The 18,893-nt window shown below is 33.4% G+C and overlaps 1 protein-coding gene across 1 annotated transcript in view; it reads right to left on the bottom strand.

The window, feature by feature from the left end:
- BRINP3 (BMP/retinoic acid inducible neural specific 3) overlaps window positions 1–18,893 on the bottom strand; it is a 412,691-nt gene that overhangs the window by 183,673 nt on the left and 210,125 nt on the right. The window contains exon 4 of the mRNA XM_024738208.1: window positions 12,727–12,917. Within this exon, the coding sequence (XP_024593976.1) occupies window positions 12,727–12,917 (191 nt within the window). The remainder of the gene's footprint in view (window positions 1–12,726; window positions 12,918–18,893) is intronic.

Here is an 18,893-nt window from a genome sequence, read left to right as displayed (position 1 = left end):
ATATAAATAAACAAATGGGGAATTTCAGAAACTATAAAGAAACTATAAAAAATAAACAAATATAAATGGTAGAAAAGAAAAACATCATAAAGGAAGAATTTATTTAATTGGCTTTACATTACACTGGACAAATAAGGAAAAAATGAATTAACTAAAGACAAGTCATCAGAAATTAATAAAACTGAAAAGCAAAGAGAAAAAGAATGGCAATATAATACAGATAGTACAAGATTTTAAGGACGATATCAAACAGTCTAGCATCAGAGTCCCAGAGGAGGCATCCCAGAAGGATAAATGGGAAGAAAACCACACCAAGGCATATTACAGTCAATCTCCTGAAAGTTCAAAACAAAGAGAAAGTGTGAAAATCAGTCAGGGGAAGTGAAATATTACATCCAAGAGAAAAACTACAATAAATACTAGCTACTCATCAGAAAAAAAATGATGGTCAGAAGACAATAATATAATAGAAAGAGAGAGTGAGAGAGAGAGAGAGAAACAAAAAGAACGGACTGATGGATGATATCTACATATATGAATGGGGATACACACATGTATTTTTTTTTGTGTGTGTATTTAAAATAGAATGGAAATAATAAAATAACGACTAGATTTAATTTAAGTAATTTTGGGGTTTTCAGTGTACAGAGCTTTTAAATCTTTTGTCAAATTTATATGATATCGATTTTAATTTAAACTTCTGATTGTTGCTTATATACAGAAATACACATAGAAATATACATATATAGAATTACACATGAATTAATCTTGTATCCTTCAAACGATCAACTCCTTTTTATTTCTTGTACCTTTTAAAACTATTTCACTGGATTTTCTATAGGTACGTGTCTTCTGCGAATAAAAAGTTTTACTTCTTCCTTTCAAATCTGAATGCCTGATTTCTTTTTATTGCTTGGTTGCACTGTCTAGAACTTATAGTAAAATGTTACTACTAGAATGTTTAGTGCTATTATTCGTAGAATGTTCAGCAGTATTCTACTACAATAAAAGTAGTGATAGCATAAATCTTTGTCTTGTTCTGAACATAAATGAAAAAGCATTTACTCTTTCACTGTTGAGTATGATGCTAGCCACAGGTTTGCAAATCCTCTCTTTATCAAGTTGAAGAAGTTCTTTTCTCTTTCTAGTTTTTTTTTAATAAGAAATATGTCAGATTTTTTCTAAAGATTTTTCTGCAAGCTCTGAGAAGACACTATCTATCTATCTATCTATATCGACATGTATTTTGTTCATATAATAAATTACATTGGTTGATTCTTTAATACTACTCATCTTGAACTTCTAGGATAAATCCCAAGTAGTCCTGATGTGTAATCCTTTTGATCTATTGTTGGATTCAAATTGCTTAAATTTTGTTCAAAATATGTGTATATATACACATGAAATATATTGATAGTTTTATTTCCTTGTAATATTTTACTTTGTTTTTATATCAGAGTAATGCTGGATTTAAAGAATGATTTGATAATTTGTCAAGTGTCTCAAATGTTCTAGAAGAGTTTATACAGATTGTTATTATATTGCTTAAAATGTTAGAATTCAGTAGTGAAGCCATCTTGGCCAGGAGTTTTCTTTGCAGAAAATGTTTTTATCTGAACATCAATTTGCTTAATAAATTTAGGACTATTCATGTTATTTATTCTTGAATGAGCCTTGGAAATTGTCTTTCAAGAAATGTGTTTACTAATTTTCAAAGTGATAGTCACAATGTTGTTCGTGATACATCCTTACATTTAGAAACCTGTGTAATTTTACTGATGTTACTTCTCTCATTCCTGATACTCATAATTTGTCTATTCATTATTCTATTTCATAATTCTGGCTAAATGTTTTTCAGTTTTATTCATACACTAAAAAAACCCCACAGAAACAAAACAGCTTTTGGTTCCATTTTTTTCTCTATTACTCTTCTGCTTTCTATTTTCTGTTTTCTATTTTGTATTCTATTTCTATCGCTTTCCATTTTATTTTACTTTGGGTTTAATTGCTCATCTTTATCATTAGTTTCTTAAGGGGAAATCTTTAGTCATTGTTCTATCACTTTTTTTCCCAAATAAAAACATTGTTTGCTGCAAATTTTCCCCTCAGTACTGCTTTACCAATATTTGACAGATCTTGATATGCTGTATTTTCATTATTACATTCAGTTCAAAATAATTTCTAATACGCTTTTTGCTTTCTTCTCTGAGCCATGGGCTATTTAGAAATTTGGCATTTAGTTTTTAAATATTTGAGGATTTTCCCGATATGTTTGTATTATTAATACATTTTCATTATTCGAATGATAGTGTTGTTTGAATCTACAATGCCCTTGCTGATTTTCTGTCTACTCGTTCTGTCAAAGATTGAGAGGAGGCTGTTAAAATCTCTGACTATAATTATGAATTTCTTTTTTTTTTGTTTGTTTGTTTTTGGGTTTTTTTTGTGTGGTACGCGGGCCTCTCAACCTTCGTGGCCTCTCCCGCTGCAGAGCACAGGCTCCGGACGCGCAGGCTCAGCGGCCGTGGCTCACGGGCGCAGTCGCTCCGTGGCATGTGGGATCTTCCCGGACCGGGGCACGAACCCGTGTCCCCTGCATCGGCAGGCGGACTCTCAACCACTGCGCCACCAGGGAAGCCCTATGAATTTCTTTATTACTTTTTTCTCTCCTAAAATTTTGAAGCTCTGCTACATGTTTAGGATTATTATTTCCTCTGGATTAACTGCCAAGTATATCACTCTGAAATGACTTTGTCCCTGGTAAGACTCCTCACTGAGACATATTTTTCTTATGTTAAAATAGCCACTCCAGTACTAGCATAGTATACCTACTCTCATCCTTTCACTTTTAATTACTTTCAAATTTTAAGTGATTTTCTTGTACACAACATATAGTTTAATCTTGCTTTTTAAAAGAATTCAATGTGACAATGTGCCTTTTAATAGGAAAGTTTAGACTACTGATATTTAATATGACTATTGATGCTATAAGGTTTAAGTCTATCTACTAGATATTTGTTCTCGATTTCTCCATCTGTTCTTTCTTCCCTTTTGCTTATTTTTAACCTCCTTTAAATTAATTTTTAAGATAATTCTATTATATCACCTTTTTGTCCTATTAACTGTAACTCCTTATTTTGTTATTTTAGTGGTTGCTTTAAGGTTCATAGTGTACACACTTATCAGTCTACCTTTAAATTATATTATAGCATTTTACTGATAATACAAGAACTTTAAACTTTTATACCGTTGATTCTTGAACAACAGGGGGTTAGGGGCACCAACCCTCCACACAGTGGAAAATATGAGTATAACTCATAGTTGGCCATCTCCAAGTTTCCTCTGTATCCTCAGTTCTGCACCCATGAACTCAGCCAACCATAGATTGTGTAGTACTGTAGTATTTACTATTGAAAAAAATCTGCTTGTAAGTAGACCCTTGTAATTCAAACCTGTGTTGTTCAAAGGTCAACTGTACTTCCAGTACACTTCTTCTGATCTTTATGCTATTGTTGGCATACTGCTTATTTCTACATGTACCTCATAATACATTGATTGTGGTATTGTTTAAAGAATTGATTCTCTTTTAAAGAGATAATAATAATAATGACGATGATGATAAAAGATATAATGACCCAGGGCTTCCCTGGTGGCACGGTGGTTGAGAGTCCGCCTGCCGATGCAGGGGACATGGGTTCATGCCCCGGTCCGCGAAGATCCCACATGCCGCGGAGCGGCTGGGCCTGTGAGCCATGGCCACTAGGCCTGTGCGTCCAGAGCCTGTGCTCCGCAATGGGAGAGGCCACAGCAGTGAGAGACCCGCGTACAGCAAAAAAAAAAAAACAGATATAATGACCCATGTTGGTACCATTTTCACTTTTCTTCACTCATTTGTGTAAATACATATTTCTGACTGACATCCGCTGCCTTCTTGCCTGAAAGATTTCCTATGTCATTTCTTTAATTCAGGTCTGCCACTGAAATTCCTGCAGGTTTTTTACATCTGCAAATATATTTTCCATGTTTTGGAAACATTTTTGCTAGAAAATGAGCTCTAGGTTGACAGAATTTTTTAGTATTTTAAAGCTCTCATCTCCACTGTTTTCTTACTTGCATTGTTTCTGAGAAATCTGCTGTCATCCTTAGCTCTGTTCCTCTGCACCTAATGTGTCTTTTTTTTCCCCCTGACCCCCCCATAACTCATGAACTTACATCTAAGCATTTACAATCTTAGTCAGCCTTGTATCTTAATAGAGTTGTCTTGATTCAAATTGGGAATCCTCTGATAACTAATGAAAATTAAGATATTCTCTTTAATATAAGTTTTGAGCAATTTATAAAATGCCTTGGTGTAATTTTCTTGACCTTTCTCATGTTTGGCATTTTTTGAGTTTCTTGGATCTGTGGGTTTTAAATATCCTTACTAATTTGGAAATTGGCTATTAACTTTTCAAGTATTTTTTATTTTGTCTCAGGCAACAGATTCTAAGGTATCCATCCCTGACCCCTTGCTTATGGTATGCACGTGCTTCTGTAATCCTCTCCCACTGAGTGTAGACAGAACCTATGACTTGTTTCTAACCATAGAATACAGCAAAGGTGATTTAATGTATGTGATTACTTGTCTATAAGTTCACTATATAAGATTGTGATGTCTTATAATGACCCACTTCCTTGTTGAACATGAAAAAACAAAACAAATTAACATGTTGTGAACTGCCATATGGAGGAGGTCACTTGGCAAATAGTTGAGGGTCACCTCCCACCAACAGCCAGCAAGAAAAGGGTCCTTTCCACTGACAAGGACATTATTGCTACCAACAATCATGTAAGCTTGGAAAAGGATGCTTCCCAAGTTGACTGTCAGGTGAAAATCTAGATCTGGTGGACACCTTGATTTGAGAATTAGCTAAGCCATGTAAGCCATGCCTGGACTCTTGACCTTCCAAAAAAAAAAAATCCCTAAGGCATGATAATGTGATAATGTGTTTTATTACGTCTCTAAAGTAACGATAACATTGCTCTATAGCAAGAGGTATCTAATACTTCCCTCCACCCCCAGCCTCCTTTGGGGACTCTAACTACACATATTTATGGCTGCTTGAAGTCCCAGAGCTCATTGTTGATTGCTTTTTGCATTTTGTTCTCTTTTTGTTTCATTGTAAATAGTTTATATATCTATGTCTCAATTTCACCTGTCTTTTCCTATGCAATAAATGACAATGATTATGAGACAGACACAACTGTAGGTGTCTAATGTTATTCAGTGTATTTTTTATGTCACACATTACAGCCAATGTCAGTCAGGTCAATTTGGTTCTTTTCTCTATCTTCATGTCTGTACTAATAATTTAAAAATATGGAATACAGTTATAATATCCATTTTAGTGTTCTTGTCTGATAAGTTTAATGTCTGTGTTCATTCTGAGTCAGTTTTAATTGGTTGAATGTTCTCTTCATTATGGTTTGTGCTTTCCTGCTTCTTCACTGCCTGGGAAATTTTACTGGTTTTTATCATTGTGAATCTTACTTTTTTGGATATTAGATTATTCATTTATTTATTTTGTATTCCTATAAGCAGTCTTGAGTTTTGTTCTGGGGTGTAGTTCTTGGAAAGGGTTTGATTCATGTTGGTCTTGTTTTTTGTAATTTTTGAGGTGAGTCCAGAGAAGAACTTAATCAAGGTTGATTATTCCCTACCACTGAGGCATGCCATTTCTAAGCATTTCATGCAGTGCTCCATGAATTATTAGTATTTCCTTTCTGGCTTATGGGAACACTTTTCTAGGCCCTGAGTGAGTGCCAATACTGTTCTCTAATCCTAATCCATGGTGTAGTTTTCTTCCCTGATGTCAGGTAATTTCTTCACATGTATGTACTCAACAGCATTCTGCTAAGTATTTGAGGGCAAACCCCTACGGTTCCTGGGGTTTTCTCTCTACATGGCTTTCTCCTCTTCGGTGTTCTGTCCAACAACTAAAAACACGTAGGTCTCTCAACTCTGACCTCTATCCTCAATTTAAGGAATTTTTTGGTCTCTGCCTGGATTTTCTCTCCCTGAACCACATCCTGGAAACTCTTTCAAGACAGCAAGCTGGGACAATCATAGCACTCACCTCAGTTATGTCCATTTCTCATAGTCATCATCCTTTATTACCTATTGTTCAATGCCTGGTAGACCATTATTTTTATATCTTTTATCACTATTTTTGATTGTCAGGTAGGAGGGTAAATTCAGTCCCTGTTAATCCATCTTGGTTAGAAGCAGTTCTAACTACTTAGAGATTTAAAATTTTATTTAATATTGTTTGCTTTGCTTGATTTTATTTTTTTCAGGCTTCTTCAGGTCAAATATTCTTTGTATATGGAAGAGATAATAATTTAGTCAGCGCTCAGTTATAACGCAGAAAATATAATTATATATAACTTGTCACAAGAAAGATAAACACAAGATGCATTTTGAGTGAAGACAGTAAGACAACTGCGATGTAAGAGAGCAGAAAACAAATAAAATATAATGGCCTCAAACAGTATAGGCTTTGTCACAGGAAATAAGATTTTTGACTAGGAAAGAGCTGAAAAAAGAAGAATGGAATGAAACAGATGTTAAAATATACCACAAATTGAAGTTTTAATTTTTTCCCCTAATTTATATAATTAATATTTAATCTAAACAACAAAGCTTAACTTTATTTTACAAATTTACCATTTGGTAGCCACTACATATATAAGAAGTTATTTTGATTAAAAACAAACAAAAATAAAAACAGATTCTGCTTTTGCCCTCCAGCAAATTAGGGTTGTTTGACAAAACTAGAGAAGGCATGGCAGAGGGGAAATAAATATCTATAATGCAAACTAGAAAAATATTATAAAGCACGTGAAAGTTCAGAATATGAAAAAAGTATGATTCTTAATTATTCTGGAACTTTTTGCTTTCATGAATTTAATCATGACACTCAATTTACACATATTAATTATTATGGAATGATATATTATTCCTTTATACTAAAAAAATTGGGGCAGATAAATAAAAAATTCAGATAGGTTTGTGGTCAACTTCATCAAAATTGTCCAACTTGTTAAATGTACTAAGCTAAATGTACAGCTTGTACTAAATAATTAAACACTTTTATGTGTGCCTAAGTTAAAACATTCTTTTGAAACCCTAAGAGAGTTTGCTATTTAAAAGAGAGACCTTCCTGAAAATAAAACTAATATATGAAATCAAACCTCTAATTATTATGAATTATTTACATGTAAACTGTTTTACTGAGTTTTCTTGAATTAAGAGTTTTTGAACATATAGAAATTTAAAAATTAATTGTAAACTTTTCCTAATTTAAATTACCCCAAATCAAATAATTTACATATCAAAAATGCTTCTTGGAAAATTATTGTCAGGCCTAATTTTATCAATAGCTTTTCAAATTTATTTTTGTTCCCTGTGCTATACAGTAGGTTCTTATTGTTTATATATTTTACATGTAGTAGTTTGTATCTGCTAATGCCAAACTCCTTATTTATCCCTCCCCACTCCTTTCCCCTTTGGTAACCATATATTTGTTTTCTACATCCATGAGTCTCTTTCTGTTTTGTATCCTTTTTTAGATTCCACAAACAAGTGATAACAGATGATACTTGTCTTCCTCTGTATGGCTCAATTCACTTAGTATGAAAATCTCTAGGTCCATCCATGTTGCTGCAAATGGAATTATTTCATTATTTTTCATAGCTGAGTAATATTCCACTGTATATATACACCACATCTTCTTTATCCATTCATCTGTTGATGGACATTTAGGTTGCTTCCATATCTTGGCTATTGTAAATAGTGCTGCAATGAACATTGGGGTACATGCATCTTTTTGAGTTAGAGTTTCCTCCAGATATATGCCCAGAAGTAGGATTGCTGGATCATATGGTGACTCTATTTTTAGTTTTTTGAGGAACCTCCATACTGTTCTCCATAGTGGCTGAGCCAATTGACATTCCTGCCAACAGTGCAAGAGGGTTCCCTTTTCTCCACACCCTCTCCAGCATTTATTATTTGTAGACTTTTTGGTGGTGGCCATTCTGACTGGTGTGAGGTGATACCTCAGTGTAGTTTTGATTTGCATTTCTCTAATAATTAACAATGTTGAGCATCTTTTCATGTGCCTGTTCACCATCTGTATGTCTTCTTTGGAGAAATGTATATTTAGGTCTTCAGCCCATTTTGTGATTGGGTTTTTGTTGTTGTTGTTTTTGTTTTTGAGTTGTATGAGTTGATTGCATATTTTGGAAATTAAACCCTTGCCTGTCTCATAGTTTGCAGATATTTTCTCCCAGTCCATTTGTTGTCTTCATTTTGTTTATGGTTTCCTTTGCTGTGTAAAAGCTTATAAATTTGATTAGGTCCCATTTGTTTTTTTTGTTTGTTTGTTTGTTTGTTTTTGCTTTTATTTCTATTGCCTTAGGAGACTGGCCTAAAACAACATTGCTACAATTTATGTCAGTGTATGTTTTGCCTATGTTCTCTTCTAGGAATTTTATGGTGTCATGTCTTATATTTAAGTCTTTAAGCCATTTTGAGTTTATTTTTGTGTATGGTGTGAGGGAGTGTTCTAACTTCATTGATTTACGTGCAGCTGTCCAGCTTTCCCAGCACCACTTGCCAAAGAGACTGTATTTTCTCCATTGAATATTCTAATATTCTAAGGTATATCCTAATTTTATGAATAGATTTTGAAATTTTAATTTAATGTATTTTTATAATTTGAGAAATAGAAATGTAGCTCTAAGTTGTGGAGCCTCTTCTCAACATCACCTTCAACACCCTTAAGTAAACTATGCAGCACTAAAACATCACTTGGAGATAGATTTTTAGCTGGAATACTGACCTGTAAGTTAATTTTATCATAGTGTTTGTGCTTTTTCCTAAATTTGTTGGAAAAAATTCTAAACACCATAATTTTTAAAATCTTTCAAATAATTTTTCTATATTAGAAAAATGCTAGCAATACAGTATGTTATTTTTTCTTTTAGAAAAATAATAACTTAGCTCTTTTAAATTTTTTAACAGTTACAAAAATTTTAATTTTATTCACTGCATGTAATCTGATATTTAAAACTTAAAAGTATTAAGGAAATTTTTGAAAATCCATATACCACATCAGGTAATAGATTGGATTTTCCCCAAAATGTATATTTTGATTTTCTCATCATTGTCAATCACATATTAAAGTTTGACTATTTCAAAAGAAACCTAAAGAATATGTTAGTATGATTATTTTAGATAACTTGAGTCAACTGAATTGAATCTCCTCAAAATAATTGACAATTCTAGACATTATACTTGACATGTTTTTGCACTAATAATTATATTGAGAAATAATATTTGATATAAATGCCATTATGAAATAGTATAACAGTTAATTACACTCTATGGGCATTTGAGCGTAATTCATTTTTGTTTACAGATGTGTTAATAAAGTTCAACCTACATTTACATTCATAATTAGAAGAGGTTAAACACAACCATTTGTTCTATTCCATTTTCTAGAAACTGGCTCAGTTAACGCTGTGTGTCCAACTCTTTTGTGTTTTTGCAAGAATTAGCATGATAAAAGAAGGCATGCTTATGCAGATTTAATTATATTTTTGCTGTTATCAGATAATGATTTTATTTGACTTTATTTTTTAACAAAACTCTGTCTCCTAAATTCTGTGAATCAAGGGACATCTTCATACAACATTTGTCCAAGAAATTAAATGCCCACTACACGGCACTTAAAAACCCAAGGTGTTTTTATCTAATCAAAGAAATTGTAGACTTGCTACCCTTCATGTGAATCTTTAAAATATAAAAGCAATGCACTGGACCTTTAGAGATTTAGTAAAGGAGTTAAGCTTTTGATTTCAAATATCTACAGAAGCACTTTGCATTGAGTTATTTATTCAAGTATAAAGGATTTCAGTAGTTGAATGCCCTTGGATTCCGTTTACACACCCACTACCCTCACCACTCAGTCCCTCTTACCCTGTTAACTCACATCTAAGCAATTAAAATCTTATAATTGTGGGGAGACATCTTTTATCTGTGTAGGGATACATTTGATAACTAAGGAAAATAAAAGATACTCTCCCCAGGAAATTACATAGAAGCATAAAAGTGTGCATGAAGTTCAAGGGCCATGTCGACCTGCTGGAGCATTTTTTCCTGGAGCTTTCACAGTAGCCCAGGCTGCAGCTGACCCTGGGTCAGATAATCACTAGTCACTTAAAACTATAACTGCCTCAGGTGAGAACTCCATCCAGGCCTAAATTTAACCCTGAAAAGTCTGATCTCCCTCCCCTCTTTCCCAGTCCCTACTACCTCACCCTTGCCTGCCCTATGTATTTCCAGGATTATTTTTTTAGTCATGTTGCTGCCAGTATACACACCTCATTCTCTTTTTTTCCCCCTTAGTTATGCACAAGATATGTGTACTTCTCTTTACAACCCATCTCTGTATCGTTCCCATACTTTTCTCTGTTTCCTCTCCTTGATCTAAAGTTCCACTTTTCCTTCCTGTTCCCAGCCCCACTACACGCACTTTAAAATACTTCCATTATGTGCTCTAGAACTCCCTTCCAAGACTAATGGGCTCCAGCATTTTCTGGAGTCCTTTCACGGTGAGGCTGTTCACTCTCCCACATTCCAGGTTACTCCTTTGTCTTCCCCAGAGCTGTTCTTAGATCACTCTTTTATGAAAGTCACTTCCCCTTCAGGGCTGGCTCATTTCTACCACACATGAAGCTTTATCATCTCCAGTTGTATCATCAGGGTCTAAGAACAATGCCTGTACACAATAGCCTGCACCATTAAAACATGTGCCTTTTGTGATACATACTTCTCTTGTGGGAGAAAAGAGTATGTACAAATATCCATTAAGTTTTGACATGAACTGTGAATGAATATTTCTTACTCAGTATGGATACATAAAGTCTACTGTATAATTCTACTTGGCACTGAGCAAAAAAAATCAATAGCCGTATAATAAACATATTTACTACTAGGATGTCTTCTTTTAGAAAATACACTTTAAGTTTCTGTTTATATCATTGAAATTGATTTCTGAAAAAGCCTATTTCTTCTCAGCAACCTCAAGCTAAATACCTACAACACTATCCTACCTTACAACATTTTTAAATTAACTACAACGTCTGTGTTCATGCTGGCTACATTTTTATCTATTCAGCATAAATATTTATACACTTGATTAGTCAATATAACGTAAGTCCTACAGTCAGAAGTAGACTAACTATAATTGTATAATCTATATCTACAGAAGTCTTTTTCTTAACCTCATCTACTAGCAGTATTGAAGATGGGCAGTTATGGTTTGTGTAACCCTTAAGCTAAAGATATTTTCTTTCATTTTTTTTTTTATTGGGGTATACTTGTTTTACAATGTTGTGTTAGTTTCTACCATACAGCGAAGTGGAGTTCCCTGTGCTATACAGCAGGTTCTTATTAGTTATCTATTTTATACATATTAATGTATATACATCAATCCCAGTCTTCCAGTTCATCCCACCTCACCCCCCCGCCCCCTGCTTCCCCCCCTGGTGTCCATATGTTTGTTCTCTACATCTGTGTCTCTATATAGCTAAAAATATTTTCATGTCATCTTTTATTCTCTCTGGGACAGTACTGAACAAAAGATGTACGTTGGGCTAATTTTTCTTAGCATTCTCAACATATCAACATATTAACTTTTCAATTAACTGAAAAAAAACACACATTAATTTTAATCTCATAAAGCAATAAAATGATATGTTTAATGAGTGCTTTTTACATTAATTATGAAATGTTACATTTGAAACACTGGGAAATGCTCTTTATGTTTTATTTTGCTCTTATTAACTTAGTCCAGAATCACACTATCACATGTGCCAACTCTTTGGTCTATTAGTTTTGTAGTGGCCACTGGCCAAACACAATAACATGCTGATCTAAACTGCCAGAGAAATATGTCAAAACATCTACTGTTTTGGAAACCACTGCCTTTCTCTCTCTGTCTCTGTCTCTCTCTCTTTCTCTCCCTTCATTTCTTCTGAAAATTAAAGGTATCTTATTCTCCCATGCTCTCAGTTTTCGTAAAGTCAACCTTAGTTGTTTCAAAGGCAAAGGATTTTAGTGAACATACAGAGTTTATCCAGTAGTTCTAGATTATGGTGTATCTTGACTTCTAGAAACTTATAAACAAATACTTGTACTTCTTTGCTGTGTCTTAAAAACATGGGGGGCAGGGAATACTCGTTGAACCAGACTTAATGATTTTTGTGTCACTGACCCACTTTGAACCTAATAGAGCCCCTTCTCAGGATAATGTTTTTAAATGCACACAATAAAATATGAAGTTTTACAAAATAAATCAGTGTTATTAAAACAAAGTTTCATCTATGTATGCTTTGTGAGGGAGTCTGTGTACCCAGGGATAAACTGACACTATTCAAGTGTATTTCAATTAATGTTCTGACATGAAACACCTTGACCCAATCATCAAGTTAACAAAATTACATGAAAATATATACAATTTCATCTTAAATGTACTGCAACACTTAAAACAAAAGGACACATTAACTTATTTTTCAGGACACAATTGTTTAAATCAGCGAGACATGAACATATATAGACATGGATTTTAGAGACAGAGAACAAAATGGTATGACGTAATTCTAGGGTAAACTTACTCATACCTTTATGGCAGTGGATGCAATTTGAATGTGGTGAAGTCTCCGAAGGGTGCTGTCCCTGTCAATGAAATAGGAAGCAGCTAGTTGATGTAGCGTCTCCAGAGTGACCGAGGAGCCGTTGGTGCTGGGATCACTTCCTTCAGATCGTTTGCTCAGCTTCCGCTTGTCCACAAAAATTGTGAGTGACTCCTCTCCTGCATTAATAATATTTTACATTATTCCATTTCCCACTTCAAATCAATTTTTTCAACTACCTGCAGGTGAGGAAGCCTAGATTACACACATAATGAAACAAAAGAGTGATAAACAACAAACAGGCAGGGAGTTTTACTTTTCTTTTGTTCACAAAGATTTCCCATATACCTAGAAAAGTACCCGGGATGTTGATGGTTGTGAATACATATTTCATAAATATTAAACAGCAAGCTTTTGCAGAACACATTCTCTAGATTTTATTGACTTTCTCATACAGTTTAGCTTACCTAACACTCATTGGGTCTCAAAGCAAATTAAGATAGGAAAATATGTAAAACAAACTCAACCTTTACTACAGATCAGCATGGTAAATGGAAACATGACCAAGCATATTACAAAATATTAGCTGTTTTCAATTGTACCTTTAAAATGCAGAGAAAACATATACATGCATACACAGTAATATAAATATTTATGTATTAAATTCAGAGGTTTCCTACACATGGCATTAAATATTAAAATGTTATGTGTTAATAAGCTCTATGGAAATCACTAACCTCCATGAGAAGCTTTAGGTACTTGACAATGGATCCTCTAAGGTGAAATTTAAAGCAAATTACAATTAAGCTGCAATTTTCAATGTTTGAATATTGACGAAAAAGCGTCAATGCCCTTCAAGTCTAACATTAAGAACTTGCTATCCTCAGACTTCCAGATTCTTAGATATTCAACTAGCATATAATTGTCAGACTTGAAGCTTGTTCTCATTCTTTCAGAAACCCATCTGTTTAGGTGGCATTATGCCCACTAACAATTTGTCGAGCCAGTTTTCTAAAAGACCAAACAAGATTTTCTAGCAGACGAATAGCTTGCATTTCTTCTCCAAATTAAAAATAATACCAAATTTAAAATGCCACAGCCTAACTGACCATCCAATTCTAAGTGACAGTTCATACTTCTCTGCAAGAGATCAGGTGAATTGGTATCAGAAATAAGGTGTCAACAATGCTATTTCGGAAAGTTGCATTCTCAGTTTGTATTTGGACATCAATATGAAAGCTGGAAATGAAGCAGACTAACTAGAATTGCTGAAGGAAAAAAGAAACTCTCAAAAATATGAATGAGTGGGTCAAGTTATCAACAGCGTTAAGTCATGTACATGACAAACAGCTTTCTGTGGGAACATCTGAAAGCAAAAAGGGAATATATATGTCAAATATTATAGAAAATAAAATCCACGCTAATTATTTACCCCCAAAGAAGAGGATGAACTGGTGTGGAAATCTGAGAGAATACATTCTCAGAAAGACCACTGAATCTGAGAAATTCACCCATGTGCCCAAACAAACATCTTGTACGTGGAGACAGAAAGAACAGCGTTGTGATAGTCTAAGAATTTATAATGCAGCTCGACGACACATGAAAGTGCTATGGTCTGAATGTTTGTGTCTCCCAAAATTCATATGTTGAAATTCTGTCCTTTTAAGATGATAGTACTAGGAGATTGGGCTTGTGGGAGGTGTCTGGGTCATGAGGGCAGAGCCCTCAAGAATGGAATTAGTTCCTTTGTAAAAGAGGCTCCAAAGAGATTCCTTGTCCCTTCCGCCATGTGAAGATACAAGGAAAAATCTGTGACCTGGAAGACAGCCCTCACCCAACCATGCTGGCATTCTAATCTCAAACTTGCAGCCCCCAGAACTGTGCTGTTTATAAGCTACCTTATCTGTGGTATTTTGCTATAGCAGCCCGAACACGCTATGAGATCAAGAGATATATCTTCTTAAGTAAGGTTAAAAACAAAATGATAATGATATCTTGGTGAATGTAAATAAAAAAGGAAGCAAAGTTAATGATCTCTTCAGGACAAAATTATTAAATGAGAAAATGAAATAGACTGAATAGTGCTAAAGACTAAAACTTGTAAAACTGCTTTAATTGCAGCACTTTTCATAAAGCAGAATATACAGAAGATGTAGGTTAAAATATACATAAACTGCCAGTATTACAAGACTCCAGCACACACTTTCTAGACCTAGATAGACCCAGTAGGGGTAAAAATGTAATGATAGAGATACATACAACCTACTTAATAAGGTAGATCTTATAGGTAAATATTAAACTTTACATTAATAAAGAGGAAATGAAAGCTCTTTTCAAGAGTACACAGAACATTTAGAAAAACTGGCCATATATTTTCTTTAAAAAAATCCTTAGTAAATTCCAAAAATTTGAAAAAAAATATCATTTGATAAAGACTTTCTCCTTGACCAAACGCTAGACAGGCTCCTATGAGCTTGTTTCTTGGGCATGTTCTCAAGAGCCCAGTTTTAGGAAGAATCCTGTCAGGTCACTTTGGCAAGGATCCCCTACCCTGGACATATGATCATCTTTAACATCTGACCAAATTCCTCATCCCCTACCATCTCCCTGGTGATATTTTATAACCCTGCTCTGCTTTCAGCAAGAATCATGTTAGGTCTCTTTAGCAAGAATTATCCTACCCTCTTTGCAATTTTCCATCCACTAATCTGCCTACTCTGCTCATTGTCAATAAATTCCCACTTTTCCTGGTTCTGTTCAAAATTGAGCTCAGTCTCTCTCCCCTCCTGTAAAACTCCAATGCAGGAGACCCCCTGAATAAAGTCTCCCTTACTGTTCTTTAACAAATGTCAGAATATTGTTCCTTTAACACATTTACTGACTACAATATAGTACAATTAAAAATTGATAGAAAAATTTTTAAAAATTCACATGGATAAATTTTCTATTGTGTAATTCTTGAATAATAGGATACGTGAAAGCAAAATGACAAATTTTCTAAGAAAACCTGAGGAAAACAGTATGTAATACAATCTAAGGGACATGGCTAAAGCAGTACTCAAATAAATATTCACAGCATTAAATATGTACTTTATGTAGATTATGAAAATATTTGAGATAGTCATATAACTCTAAAACTAAAAAAAATGACAAAAATAAGCTTCTAGAAATTAAAAAGAACTAAAAGGAAGAAAACTAGTGTTAATGAGTTAAAAAAAAAAAAGAAGAAAAGAAGGAATAATAAATTGAAAAACAGCTTCCTTTGAAGGAAAGAAAAAAAACAGATAAATACACCAACTCGTCAACCTACCTTTTTTAATAGAGAAAGAAAATTAAATAATAAAATAACAGAGTAAAGTAAACATATTATTTAAAAATAAAATTATTTTGCAAAGCTTTTGCAAATAAGTTTAGGTGTCATAGAACACCTCCACAAAATTAAAAAAAAAAAAATCAATAGGCCAAGATGGTTTCACACAGGAGAGTTCAGACAAAACTCTAAAGATCAAAAAATCTGATACTATTTACTTAAAATGTTTCCAGAGGATATGAAATGAAGGAAAACTTTTAATTAGTTGTTATATATTGTTATATATTGAGTAAAACATTGACATAAATGTCTGGGGAAGATCACACACACAACAACAAAAACAACAACAAATTATTATTATTACAACTTATTATTAGTGATGCAAAATAATAAATAAAGCAATAGTAAACAGTAACACACAGTAAGTTTTAAAAATGTATATCTCAAAAAGAATAATTCTAGGAGGGCAAGGGTCATTTGATATTAGGAAAACATTAATATAATTCAGCACATTAACACATCTAGAAAGAAAAACCTTGATGTCCATTAATGCCTCAAATGCATTTGATGAATATTTATACCTATTGCTGGGTAATTTTCAGTAAGTTAGGAGTCAGTGGAAAATTCCTTAAAAGGATAAAATATGTGTTTGTCAACCTAAAACCAACTGTCTTGCTTAATCAGAAAACTCAGAAGTCATTCCCATTAAAATCATAACCTGACAAACAAACCCACAACTGGTCCTACTTTTTGACATGATATTAAATATATTAAAATGTAAATATAGAAGAGAATAAAATTAGAGTAATAGTTTTTTAAAAACACTTAAAATTATCTCTTTTTGCAGATAACATGATTATTCATCTGGAAAACTCAAGAAAATCAACGGACAAACTACTATGCAGAGTAACAGAACTTAGTAACTGCAGAAAATAAAAACTTTACTAACTCAACAAATTGAAATATACAAATAATAGTTAGAAGTAATAATGGATTAGCATATACCATTTAAAATACCAATAAAAATGCAATACATATATGAAAAATTATATGCCACCCCTGAAATAACAAAAGTAAACTGAAAATGGCATGGTACTTTGTTTCAAAGAGGAATATTTAAATTAAAATATATCAATTTTACTTAGGTTAATGTATAACTTTAATGCAAATATCATTTTTTGTTTGTTTCCTTGAACTAGTCATGTTTATTATAAATTTTTTAGGTAAAAATTAGTCGAAGAAAAGTCACCAGAAGCTTTCCAAAAAATAGGCAACAGTGAGAATGCCTTGCTACATATGAATACATATTGTAAAATATGTATAATTAAGACAGTGTAGTAAAGAAGCATGAATAGACAGACCACTCAAACAGTAAAATTAAAAAAAACAATAGTATATACGAAAATTTAGTACATAATAAGGATGGAATATTAATTCAATTGGGGAAAGGTAGACCATCTAATAAATGACACTTTGACATCAGAATAGTCATTTGCAAAGTAAAGGATATGATTGTATATGAGGAGATATTGCAAAAAACTGGAGACATGAATATTTAATAAGATGAAACTACTCAACTAGAAAAAAAAAGAATGAAAACGCATGAGTGGGAAAAGCATTCCTAACTATCACTAAACATCTGAAAGTAATAAAATAAAAGATAGATGAATTAGACCATATAAAAAGAGATTTTTTTTCCTAGCACAGAATCACCATAAGTAAATTTTGCATTGGGAAGAGATGTTTGCAACTTACGTAAGGGACACATGGCTAATACCTCTAACATTCCAAAAACTCCTAAAACTCAAGGAAAAAAAAGAACTGTTTCGGGCATAAAAAATAGGAAAATAGTAATTAGATAAGAAGAGACAAAATGGCCCATATAAATTTGAAAAGGCTTTCAATCTGTCATAGTATGAGAAATGCAAATTAAAAATATATTGATATATCACGTAGCTATTATGGAATTTGCCAAAATTCAAAAATTTGACAACTTTGTCAAAGCTGTTGGCAAACTAGAAGGAAACAGGCCCTATGATATACTGCTGCTGGAGTGCAAAATGATGTAACTATGAAGAGAAATTTGGCAATGGTTAGCAAAAATTGACTCTGCAATCCTACTTTTAAGAATCTATCCCAATTCTCAGAAATGCACAACCTGCCGAGACTGAAACAGGAAGAAATAGAAAATATGAACAGACCAATCACAAGCACTGAAGTTGAAACTGTGATTAAAAATCTTCCAACAAACAAAAGCTCAGGACCAGATGGCTTCACAGGAGAATTCTATCAAACATTTAGAGAAGTGCTAACACCTATCCTTCTCAAACTCTTCCAAAATGTAGCCGAGGGTGGAACACTCCCAAACTCATTCTACGAGGCCACCATCACCCTGATACCATTAAAATTTCACAATTTGTATGGAAACACAAAAGACCCCAAAGAGCCAAAGCAATCTTGAGAATGAAAAATGGGGCTGGAGGTATCAGGCTCCCTGACTTCAGACTATACTACAAAGTTACAGTAATCAAGACAGTATGGTACTGGCACAAAAACTGAAATATCGATCAATGGAACAGAATAGAAAGTGCAGAGATAAACCCACACACATATGGTCACCTTATCTTTGATAAAGGAGGCAAGAATATACAGTGGAGAAAAGACAGCCTCTTCAATAAGTGGTGCTGGGAAAACTGGACAGGTACATGTAAAAGTATGAAATTAGAACACTCCCTAACACCATACACAAAAATAAACTCAAAATGGATTAAAGACCTAAATGTAAGGCCAGACACTATCAAACTCTTAGAGGGACTTTTTTATAAGAAAGTGTATGATACAAATA

Source organism: Neophocaena asiaeorientalis, unplaced genomic scaffold (assembly GCF_003031525.2).
Source record: "Neophocaena asiaeorientalis asiaeorientalis breed wild unplaced genomic scaffold, Neophocaena_asiaeorientalis_V1.1 scaffold25, whole genome shotgun sequence".
Lineage (NCBI taxonomy): Eukaryota > Metazoa > Chordata > Mammalia > Artiodactyla > Phocoenidae > Neophocaena > Neophocaena asiaeorientalis.
This window is presented reverse-complemented; position numbering and strand designations above follow the sequence as displayed.